At 38.4% G+C, this 12,659-nt stretch overlaps 1 protein-coding gene across 7 annotated transcripts; it reads right to left on the minus strand.

Moving 5' to 3' along the window:
- LOC109160086 lies at nucleotides 1–9,482 on the minus strand. 7 transcript variants are annotated; one of them, XM_019308227.1, is made up of 5 exons: nucleotides 9,225–9,482; nucleotides 2,345–3,078; nucleotides 1,947–2,245; nucleotides 1,376–1,885; nucleotides 1–1,064 (listed from the first exon to the last, which is right to left on the minus strand). In XM_019308227.1, exons 1-5 carry the CDS (start codon nucleotides 9,377–9,379, stop codon nucleotides 249–251), a joined length of 2,514 nt encoding a protein of 837 aa, XP_019163772.1. In that variant the 5' UTR covers nucleotides 9,380–9,482; the 3' UTR covers nucleotides 1–248. The 7 variants fall into 7 exon arrangements, with proteins under 7 accessions (XP_019163772.1, XP_019163773.1, XP_019163771.1 ...); XM_019308228.1 differs by having other exon boundaries at nucleotides 1,947–2,101; nucleotides 2,231–3,078; XM_019308226.1 differs by having other exon boundaries at nucleotides 1,376–1,879; nucleotides 1,947–3,078.
- Between the last annotated feature and the right edge of the window lie 3,177 nt (nucleotides 9,483–12,659).

The raw sequence follows: 12,659 nt of genomic DNA on the forward strand, positions 1-12,659 counted from the left end.
TAAAAAAAAAAAAAAAAAAAAAGATAATCTGATCCTTAGCAGACCAATAAAAACTGCAGAAAAGCCCTGCAAAGAGACTAAAGAGCAATACTCAAAGTCTCAAACACAATATAAGTAACTAGATAAGTTGTTATCATAACCTAATTATCCAACGTAAATGCACTAAACAGAATTTCAAGCTTTTGCATATTCACCTATACAGTTGCAACATCATATCAAATCAAGAACCGTTCTTTCTTGCTACGAAATCATGGACTTTTGAGCTTGAAATGGGCGACCCCCTTATCGTCCACATAGAGTACTCTGGTATTAGCTCTGTATCCCTTCTGTACTGCTTCCACAGCTTTCTTTGACTCAGTTTCATTAGCAGTGGAAGAAGGAACAGATTCAACCACAGATTTATTCTGAGGTTTTTGAATAATTTTCTTCTCAGAAACCGCTTTCCCAGCTTTTTTTGATTTGGATGCATTAGCAGTGGACGACGGAACAGATTCATCCACAGATTTATTCTTAGCTCTTTTAACACTTTTCTTCTGAAATCTTCTCACACACCACTTTTTGTTATCAAATTTGTGGCCATTAAGCACATCTATACTCCAAGAAGCATTTTCGGGATCCTTAAAGTCCACAAATCCAAAACCCTTCGATTTTCCATCTTCATCTCTCGCAACTACAGTGCTAGCTATTGTTCCTAAACAGCCAAAAACTTCCCTAAGATCCTCTTTGGTTGTAGATTCAGATAAGTTCGCCACATAGACTTTAGTCATTCCCCTTGCCTTCGCTCTTTCTTGATTGCTGACGAAAGGTCCTACATACACTTTATTGTGGTTCAACAGCGTGCCATTCACCTTCTCAATAGCCTCCTGTGCAGCTTCCTTGCTGTCATATTCAATATGTCCATACCCCTTGGACCGACCAGAGGCATATGTTTCCACCTTGCAGGAAAGAATGTTTCCAAATGCAGAAAATATAGCATGCAATGCCCTGTCATCAATTGCCTCGTCCAAATTCTCGATCAATATGCTTCCACCACTGGGATTCTCAACTTGAGGATGAGCTTTAACCTGTGCCATCAAATTCAAATCCTAGCAAATTTAGATTTCCAATAATTTTTACATTTTTTCACTTCCCTCTCTCCTTTTTTACTAGCAGAACAATAATTTTTAGCAAGAGATTATCTAGCAATTCATTCACACTTTTCGGACTTAAATCATTTGGTCAATCTTCTAATATATTTCTTAGCCAAACGCCCAAACTTGAAGGAATTTTTTCAACCACCTTTTGTTTAGTTTAAGTCTTCACCATATTCTTTTCATTTGATTGACAATCTCAATCAAACTAGACCAGTAATAATCAAGAACTTCACAGGAATTACCTCAGTATTAGCTCGGTGTCCCTGTTGTGTTGCATCTGAAGCTTCTCTTGATTCAGTTGCATTAGTACTCCAAGAAGAAACTGATTCAAAATTGGGATTCTTACTATTATAACCACTAAGCTTAGAATCCTTGTTATCGGAGCATCCACCATCTGTGCCTCCATAATCGCTCTTCTTGCTGTTAAAGCCTCCACTCTCGTGTTCGGTGGAGTCTGGTTGGAAATACATTATTTGTATGGGCTTTCCATTCAAAAAAGTGAAGTTCAACTCCTTCAACGCTCTATCAGCATCTTGAGGGTTGCCATAAGTCACGTAACCATAACCAAGAGAGCAGTGGGTAGCCACGTCCCTGAAAAGACTGGATGAGACGACTTGCCCATAGGGGATGAAGATGCCCAACAGCTGCAGATCCGTGACGCTCACATCGAGATCACATACTAGAAGCGTTGTCAGGTACTGGCCCTCTCCACCATTGGGATTCCCAGCTTGAGGCTGAGCATGAACCTGTGCCATCAAAGTTCTAATCTTTAGCCACAATAATATTGTAATATTTCTTAGGCAAAGGAATTACCTGAGTATTAGCTTGGAGTCCTTGTTGTAGTGCATGTGCATCCAAAGCTTCTTTTGTTTCGGTTGCATTAGTAGTGCAGGAAGAAGCCGATTCAGATTTTGCATTTTTACTATTATAATCAGTAGCTTCAGAACCGTTGTTAAAATGTCCATTGTCTATCCCTCCACTATGGCCCTTGTTGCTGCTAAAGCATCCATCATCTAGCCCTCCACGACCACGACCTCCCTGATTGTTGTTAGAGTGTCCTCGATGACCTCCCCGTTTGTTGTCAATGTGCCCACGGCCTTTGCCTCCACGACCTCCCCGGTTGTTGTTAATGTGACCACGGCCTTGGCCTCCACGACCTCCCTGATTGTTGTTAAAGTGTCCACAGTTTTTGCCTCCTCGACCTCCTCGACCTCCACGATTGGAGATTCCTCTAGAGCCTTTCTTAGAGCCACAATTGTTGTTCTTGATATCTCCAGACTCTTTCCCAATTCTATCTTCAGAGAGCTTTAGCTTGCTATGGAAAGAACTTTCAGCCACAGGAGTGCTATTATTAGAATGATTCATTTTAAAGTGCCAATCTGAATCATCTCTGCCTCCACCACATCCACTATCGGGATTTTCACTGCACCATTCCTTAAAGCCCTGTTCTGGTGCATCCCAAGGCCAATCATCTTCGGGATCAGTTGCAACAGCAGCATAAGACAAAACCAATTCATCCACAGCCTTCTTTTGATTTGGTTCATCTGTATAACCTCGAGATTCCATTTCTACATTCCAAGCTTCTCTACGTTCAATTGCATCAGCAGGGCAAGACAAAACCGATGATTCACCCACAGAATTCTGTCGATTCAGTTCTTTTACATCTCCTTGGTACTTCTTTTGCAGTGCATCCCAAGCTTCTTTCGACTTGTTGGCACCAGCAATGCAAGAGAAAACGGATTTACCAATAGCTTGCTGGATAAAAAGCAAAGCCGTGGCATCCCTCTTTCGAACTTCTCTTAAAACCTCAACCGTCAGCTCTTCTTCTATATAGCCCCTGTCCACCATGTCCCAAAGATCTTGGGACACAAACAAACTCTTCATCATGCTGCTCCAAATCTCATATTCACTCCCATGGAACACCGGAATTCTACTTAACAAGAAACTTCACTAGAAAAGTTTAATATTAGTATCTTACATTATTACCAACCTGAATTAGATAGATACCAGGTAATGGAAACAATGCCATACATTTCACCAAGCAAGAACTTCCATTAAGTAATTCCATCTAACATCACCCATACAGAAAATAACTTCAAACAGACCCTACATAGCTCAATACTAAATTAGTTGAAATTTAGGGTGTGTTTGTGATACGATCACGAGATATACTTCGCGTTACGGGCCTATGGAATACTGAAGAGGAGGAATAGGAAGACTTAGCTCTACCTATGGTGGCAGTAGAGAAGTCTGAGATTAAGGACAGAGAGTTGGAAGAAGAGAAACCTTCTTGAGAGATCTTTATTCAAATTCCAACTTGTCCTTCAATTACATACTCTTGTCATATTTAAGGACTACCAACATACTTAACTAAGGAAGGAAAGATAATTACCAACTATAAAGAGATTCTGAATAATATTGAAAAAGGAAAGAGAATAAATAAGATTGCTTAAATCAAGGGCATGGCTGATCTGTGAGATTTGAGCCTTTTGCGGTAGTACTGTTGTCCCACGAATGCATCATCACCCCCGTCCTGGAGATCAAGCTTGTCCTCAAGCTTGAAGGATGGAAAACGTTGGCAAAAATCATCTAAACTTTCCCAAGTGGCATCTTCTTCCTGCAAGCCTTCCCATTGCACTAATAGATCTGTATTCCCTCTGTTCATACGAGTGGCAAGAATGTTGGCAGGACGCAGTTCAAAACGCCCATTCACAGCGGGAGGCAACAACGGTGTAGTAACCGGTGGAGGCCCATTATACTGCTTTAGGAGTGAAACATGGAAAACATTGTGCACTCTGCAATCACTTGGCAATTCTAATTGATAGGCAACTGACCCAATTCGTTTCTGCACCTGAAATGGCCCAAAATACCGATGTGAAAGTTTGTGAGTGCGCCGCATGGTCAAGGAGTTTTGGCGGTACGGCTGAAGACGAACCCACACCCACGCCCCAGGCTCATAGGATATATCCCGGTGTTTTTGGTTGTAGGTTTGCTCCATACGAGATTGTGCCGTTTTCAAGTGATGTCGAGCATCATGAAGTATTTCATCCCTTGACTTCAAAGCCTCGTCGACTGCAGCTAGCTTTGAGAGGCCCGGCTCATATGAGAGGAGGCGAGGAGGATCCCTACCATAAACCAGCTTAAAGGGGGTGGTCCGTAAAGCCGAATGGAAAGAGGTATTATAGCAATATTCTGCCCACGCAAGTGCCTCCACCCATTTACGTGGATGGTCCCCAACAAAGCATCTTAAATAGAGCTCAATGGTGCGGTTGACAACTTCTGTCTGCCCATCAGTTTGAGGGTGGTAGGCTGACGAACGAGCCAATTTAGAGCCGCTAAGTTTAAATAATTCATTCCAGAAACCAGAAGTAAAGATTGGATCCCGATCACTCACAATAGACTCCGGCAATCCGTGAAGCTTGAATATCTGAGAAAAGAATGCTTGTGCGACTGAAGAAGCAGTGTATGGGTGTTGAAGGGCAAGGAAGTGAGCATACTTGGATAACCGATCGACGACCACCAGGATAACCGATTTCCCATATACATTCGGTAGGCCTTCAATAAAATCCATGGATATGTCTGCCCAAATCTGTTCCGGAATGGAGAGGGGTTGGAGAACACCGGCAGGGTGAAGGTTCTCCCATTTGTGACGTTGGCAAACTGTGCACTGGCTGATGAAATCTCGAACATCTGAAACCATTTTTGGCCAATAAAATTCACGCCGTAGGCGGTGGACTGTTTTCTGAACTCCCTCGTGTGTTGCATTATGGGTGGCAGCCACTATGCGTGAAGTGAGAGCAGTATCTGGAGGGATGAATATTTTTCCCTTGTAAAAGAAAAGCCCATTCTGGAAGTTCCAGCCAAGAGATGAATCAGCAATCTTTTGTTCGAACTCCGCTAACCTTGGAAAAAGGCGTGTATGGGTCCTGATGTCGTCCAACAAGTCTGAATGATGAATAGAGAGGGCCAAGCAGCTACTACTTTCTAGCTGGTTCTGTCGTGACAGAGCATCAGCCACCGTGTTAAATTTTCCAGGCTTGTATTGAACCTCAAAATCAAATCCTAGCAGCTTGCTCATCCAATGTTGTTGCGGGGATGTCGTCAACCGCTGTTGAAGGAGATATTTCAAGCTGTAATGATCTGTTCGGATGACAAAGTTCCTGCCCCAGAGATAATGCCGCCAATTCCGTACAGCTTGCGACAACCCAATCAATTCCCTTTCATAGGCTGGAAGCTTCAAGTGTCTGTCTGCTAGCTTCCGGCTGTAAAAAGCTATTGGATGATCATTTTGGTGAATCACTGCACCAATGCCACTACCTGAAGCGTCACATTCAACCACAAATTGAGTGGAAAAATCTGGAAGTTGGAGGACAGGCGCTGAACACAAAGCCCGTTTGAGAGAAATAAAAGCAGCCTCGGCCTCGGAGGACCACTTAAAGTTTTGATTTCGTAAGAGATTTGTAAGTGGTCCTGCAATGATACCATAATTCTTGATGAACCGGCGGTAAAAACCAGCAAGGCCCAAGAAGCTTCTAAGAGCTGTGGTAGACCCTGGCGTAGGCCAATCGGAGACGGCTTGCACTTTCGTTTCGTCTACTGCCACACCTTGGCTAGATATCACATGACCCAAGTAGCTTACATGATCTACTCCAAATGTGCATTTACTCTTCTTTAAAAAGAGTGTGTGTTGGCGCAGCAAGAGGAAAACCAGACGCATGTGTTGGAGATGCTCCACCCAAGAAGCACTGTATATTAAAATGTCGTCAAAGAATACCAATACAAACTTCCGCAGGTAGGGACCGAAGACCTCATTCATCAAAGATTGAAATGTGGATGGTGCGTTAGAAAGGCCGAAGGGCATCACCAAAAATTCGAAGTGGCCATGATGAGTCCGGAAAGCCGTCTTTTCAACATCTTCGGGGTGCATTCTAACTTGGTGATAACCGGATCGCAAATCCAACTTTGTGAAAAATTTGGAGCCATGTAGTTCATCAAGCAATTCATCAATGATAGGTATAGAGAACTTATCTTTAACTGTTCGGGCATTTAGTTCCCTATAGTCAACGCAAAACCGCCACGACAAATCATGTTTTCGGACTAACAAACATGGTGATGAGAATGGAGACTTGCTAGGTCGAATGATGCCGTGATGAAGCATATCCGCACACTGTTTTTCTATCTCATCTTTGAGGAGCTGTGGGTAACGGTATGGTCTTACAACCACAGGGTCTGGTCCGGATTGCAAAATTATGCGATGATCGCACTCCCGTGCTGGTGGCAGCGCCGTAACTTCAGAAAAAATGTCACCAAAGAGGGCAAGCAATCCCTCTAAGACGTCTGCATTTGAACTTGGCGGTGGAATAGCATGCAGAGCAGGGAAAAGGCATCCTTCTTCTGCTGTCCAGGTTACTGCAGTGTTGCAGTGGTAGAAAGTCATCTGCAATGAGTTGAAATCCCAGGTTATAGGGCCCAATTCTCTCAGCCATTTCACCCCTAAAACCATCTGAAACCCAGCCAAAGGAAGCACAAATAATGTTGCTAAAAAACTGTCGTGTCCCTTGGTGAAAGTGACTGCCTCACATACACCTAAAGCAGACAAACAATCCCCATTTGCCACTCGCACGCGGAGGTCCTTAAGCGGTGTCATTCGGAGTCCCAAATCACGCGCTGTCTCAGCGTTGATGAAGTTGTCTGAACTGCCCGAGTCCAAGAGTGCGACGATAACAGTGGCTGCGATTTTGACCCTTACTTTCATCATATTCCCCTTTGTCACCCCGGAGATTGCGTTCAAGCTGAATGCCGGGGAGTCCTCCGTGTAATCCTCCAAAGCAGGTGGTTCTTCACCCTCCTCTAATGTCCATAGCATAAAGAGGTGTCGGCATTTATGACCTGGAAAATATTTTTCATCACAATTGTAGCATAAGTTTTTGGCTACGCGTTCGGCCTTTTGTTCGGGTGTGAGGAATTTAAATTTGGGCTTTTGTCGGTTGGGTGATGGACGTATGGGTAATGGAACACGGGCGGATGACGGGGCAATTTGTGTACTGGTGTGCAGAGGTTTAGGTTTGGAGGACAAAAGGCCCAACAGGTGGCATTTGCGAGAAAGATCCCTGGCTGTGTTGATAGCTTCATTCAGAGTCGTTGGTTTGGTGCGCTCCACATCTATACGGATTATTTCATCCAATCCACCGGTAAACAAATCTACTCGCTGGTTGGGTTGTACTGTGCCTGCCCGTACCAACAGTGTTCGAAAGTCTTTGACATACTCATCGATATGCCGGCCTGCTTGAAACAATTGTTTAAGTTCACCTAATGCATTAATGCTGCGTGGTGGCCCGAAGCTGAGACAACACTCTTTTTTGAAGGCAGCCCATGAGGAGAACTGCATTAACTCCGTTTCAGAATGGTACCATAATTGGGCTTCCCCAATCATATGGTGTGAGGCAAAAGTTATGCGATCTGAATCCTGAATATTGGCATTTCGGAAATAGGATTCGCAACGTAGCAGCCATACAAGAGGATCTTCATCTCCAGAAAACAATGGAAAGTCCATCTTAGCATATCGAATGAGGGAGTGATTATCATCCGGTGTTTCTTGGATAGCCGAATCCCCTTCCAGTTGGTGCACTGTTTCTGATTCAACTTCGGAGACTGGTGTTTTGCCCTGAGCAATCAGAAGTTGTTTCACCATTTGTTCTAGATTAACAAGGGAAGCTGCTTGTTGGTGTTGTGTTGCAGAGAGGGAAGACACAGTGGCCGAGAGGTTCTCAATTTTGTCAGCATAAGCTTCATGGGAGCGAACAGATTTCTGCAGTGCCTTGAAAGCAGGATCTTCAGTGATGTTACTGCCCATAACGCCGGCAACGGGAACCAAGTTGATACGATCACGAGATATACTTCGCGTTACGGGCCTATGGAATACTGAAGAGGAGGAATAGGAAGACTTAGCTCTACCTATGGTGGCAGTAGAGAAGTCTGAGATTAAGGACAGAGAGTTGGAAGAAGAGAAACCTTCTTGAGAGATCTTTATTCAAATTCCAACTTGTCCTTCAATTACATACTCTTGTCATATTTAAGGACTACCAACATACTTAACTAAGGAAGGAAAGATAATTACCAACTATAAAGAGATTCTGAATAATATTGAAAAAGGAAAGAGAATAAATAAGATTGCTTAAATCAAGGGCATGGCTGATCTGTGAGATTTGAGCCTTTTGCGGTAGTACTGTTGTCCCACGAATGCATCAGTTTGGTTCATGGGGTTAAACAAAAGGAATGGGAATGAAAGTCATACACATTGTTTGGTTAACTACCTTTTAAAGCACACGTATAAGATTTTTTTTTCATTGAATGCTACTGACTCTATTACATTGTAGTATCTATTCAAACATACTTTCTCAACCTAATGAAGCACACAGAGTCAACAACGCCTTCACTGAGGCTAGATTTAATTACCCGTATAACTAAAAAAACTCATTACCTAATTTAAATTAGGTATCATTCCATTAATTCAGCCTTTTACATCCTCATTTCATCGTCTCCTGCTTTAGTCGTCTTCTGACTACGTAGGATTAGTCCTTTTAGATTTTTGTTTTGAATTTTTGTTCATATTGGTGCTTTGAATGTCTATCATATATATAGATCAATTGCCTTGATTTTTTATTTTTATATTTTTAAAACCTTTATTTCAATTATAGGGTCATACATAATCAAGCAACAAATAATCATTCCAATTCCAACATACTTGCAAAATACTTTCATAAAATCTCATTCCAATTACCAAATATTTGATTCCCATTTTGATTCCAAACCCCATGTTCGAACCAAACACACTCTTAATATGATTATCCAAGTGTTAACGATATCCAGAAAATAAATTAAATTTGGGTTTTTTTGCCCTTTAGCAGGATGGATCATTAGATTGATGATATCTATCTATGTTAACAATAAACTTACAAACTCAAGCTTTGTAAAATCACAAAGTTGAAGCACCAAATCTTCTCTGGTGGCTGTTCAAACTAAGCCAAAACATAAACTTATAATAAATCTGCAATTTTGCAAGACAAGAAACGATAGAGTTTAGTAGTTTACCCAACATCAGCAGATTGGTTCTCCGCCACTTCCACTGATCTTGTTTCTGCTTCACCTTTTGCTTTTCTATTAAACACTTCAAAATGATCGGCACAGTCGTAAGCTACTTTGGCTACGGCAGCCATTGCTCCCACAGTAGTCAACATCAAATTCATCTCTCAGTTCACTTCTCTTTTTTTCTTTTCTTTTCTTCAGTCTGTGCTTTGGTCTTCCGGTGAGAGGAGATAATGGAAGGGTTTTTGACAATGCAAAAACTTGTCCGTGTTAAAGGTAATAGAAAACCGAGTATGTAAGTACCACAAAGTTACCAAAAGTGTCATATCACAATATAAACCATTTCTGATTATTCATGTAATCATGTCACACCATTATCTTTAATAAGCGATATTTAGAGTCATAAATCATAAATTTTTTTTTTCGTCTAGAACTTTTTACAAATTACCGATAATAATATTGCTGACATTGAATTTTTTATTAGTTTTTTTTTTATATTTTTCTTCTTTCGCCTTCGTATTATTATTTTTTCTTTGTATATCTTTTTTCCTAAATGTATAGGTCTGCTCTGCGTTTTTCACTTCTCGATTCTCCGATCAGGTTCTATATAGGCCTGCTCTGCGGAGTTTGGCAAATTATACCGTGAACCAAAACGACGTCGTTTTGTACTTTTTTCGCGTGTCTGCTGTTAACTCCTTAAAAAAAATCATGTTTCGAATGTACAGAATTGTATAATAGAAAACACAGAATTTTATACCTGAAAACACCGAATTTTATATATGAAAATACTGAATTTTTATATCTGAAAATCCCCATGTTTCGAATGTACAGAATTATATAATAGAAAACACAGAATTTTATACCTAAAAACACATAACTTTATACCTGAAAACGCAGAATTTTATAACTGAAAATTCCCATGTCTAGAATATACAGAATTATATAATAGAAAACACATAATTTTATACCTGAAAACACAGAATTTTAAACCTGAAAACATATAATCTTTTTTTAAAGGATCAAAATCCCCAACCTGTTTCAAATGTACATAATTTTATACCTGAAGACACAGAATTTTATACCTGAAAACACAGAATTTTATAACTGAATACACATACATTTTCGTCGCGTTAATTCTCCACACAACTTAACAAAACGACGTCGTTTTGGGAGGCGCGAGGCGCACATTGCTATGTGCGCCCTGGTGCACGGTATAACGATTGGAGGAGTTTGGTATTGGAGAAACGAGAAGCGAAAAATGTAGAGCATGCCTATATGTTTAGGAAAAAAAATACGAAAAAAAAATATATAATACGAAGGCGAAAGAAGAAAAATACCAAAAAAAAACTAATAAAAATTTAATGTCAGCAATATTATTACCGGTAACCTGTAAAAAGTTCTAGACGAAAAACAAAATTATGGTTTATGGCTTTAAATATCACTTATTAAAGATCATGGTGCGGCATGAATAATCAGGAATGATTCATGGTGCAGGATAACATTTTAGCCAAGTTATACGAGACATTTGGTTCAACGGAATGTTAGATTACCTTATGGAATGTTAGATTGCTGAGAATGTTAGATTATTGAAAATGTTAGATTCCTGTGTTTGGTTTAAAACTAAAGTAAGTAAATAAGGCAATGGTAATAAGATAAATTGATTAAAATGTCAAAAGCTTAAAATTAGTAATAAGACAAGGGAATGTGAGATTACCTAAGAAATTTGAAGATATCTCATATTTCTTTTCAATAGCCAAAAACTTAATGTGAAGGTTATGTGACATTCCCTGAGAAAATTCCATAATCGAACCAAACATGAAAATCTTATATTCACAAACAAATATAACATTAGTTATCTTATATAAAATGAACCAAACGCCCCCTAAGTATTACAATATTTATTATTATTAACAATTGATTTTACACGTACTGAATAGTATAACAACCAATTTGATTAAATAGAATTAGAATTTCACTCTCATCTAATACATAATTCTCCCATTTTTATGGAATTCGAATTTTATATCTCCCTTATACATATTTGACTTCTCTACATAATTGATTATAAAAATTATTTTCAGAAAAAGGACTTTATATCTATACACTGTAGTTACTTATATCTATACATTGTAGTTACTTAAAGATTAGACTAAAGTAATGTAATTATTTAAATAATCATTTTTTTGTTAGGATTATAAATTAATTCCATCCCCTATCTAATTGTAAACTTTTAACTATTCCTAGTACATATTTCCAAAAAAAAAAAAAAAACAAAAAAAAAAAAAACTATTCCTAGTACAAATTTATATGTCCTCATTATTTTATCTAAATTATTTTGTACATAAGTATAATATGTAATATAAATTATAGTATGCAAATTATATGTAATGACTTTCCATGCAAATTAATATATACAAATTAATTAAGGTTATGAGTTATGTATGCAAATTATATTTAATGATTTTATATACTAAATTTATTATGTATGCAAATTATATGTAATGATTCTATATATCAAATTTATTTACATATAATCAGTTATGAGCTATGTATAAGGTTGATTTAATTTTGCTAAGTATAGTAATTTTATGTTGACTGATTTCAAATTTCAAATTAATTTTTTTTGTCTACAATAAGCGGGAAAATAGCACTTATATATATATATATATATATATATATATATATATATATATATATATATATATATAGATGTGCACATGTAGTGAGTTATATAATTGTACACTTTATTGTGTTTGAGCAATATAATTGTACCCATTATACCAGGATATTGGTGTTAATTAAATTTATAAACAAAAATTAAATGATTTTTTGAGTACTATTGACTCTGTTAGAATTTAGTATTTGTTCGTATCTACTTTCTCAACCTACTAAAGCACAAAGAGTCAATAACGCCTCCATTGAAAATTGAATCATAACCTCCCATTTAAAAAAATCACTTCATGTGACTTAGATCACAAGGTCATTGACAAATTATTTAATATGATATAACATGCAAAATAAGATAAATAGAATAATATTTTATTTTATTTGAAATTAGTAATAAAAAAAAAGAGTAAAATATTATATTTTGAGGAAGATGTGGTGACACAAAGTAATTTGTCGTTTAGTTGTGTTGTACGGAACCAATAGAAAATGATTGCTTACTCTGGTTGGGTAATTTGTCTTTTAGTTGTGTTGTACGGAACCAATACAAAATGTTTGCTTACTCTCCTTGGATACTTGGATGTGCCCACAAATTTGACAGGCCGGTGGCAAGTGCATTATTGAAATTCCCACAAGTCAAATATTTAATACTCTTTCTATCTCATTTTCTTTGTCTAATTCAATTAATAAGGTTTAAATAAAATTATTTTTAATTAATTCACTTTTTATAATACTAAGTTTGATATTAATATATAAAATTTATATATTTAAAAACTA

The sequence above is a fragment of the Ipomoea nil genome, unplaced genomic scaffold (assembly GCF_001879475.1).
Source record: "Ipomoea nil cultivar Tokyo-kokei standard unplaced genomic scaffold, Asagao_1.1 scaffold2845, whole genome shotgun sequence".
NCBI classification, from domain to species: domain Eukaryota; kingdom Viridiplantae; phylum Streptophyta; class Magnoliopsida; order Solanales; family Convolvulaceae; genus Ipomoea; species Ipomoea nil.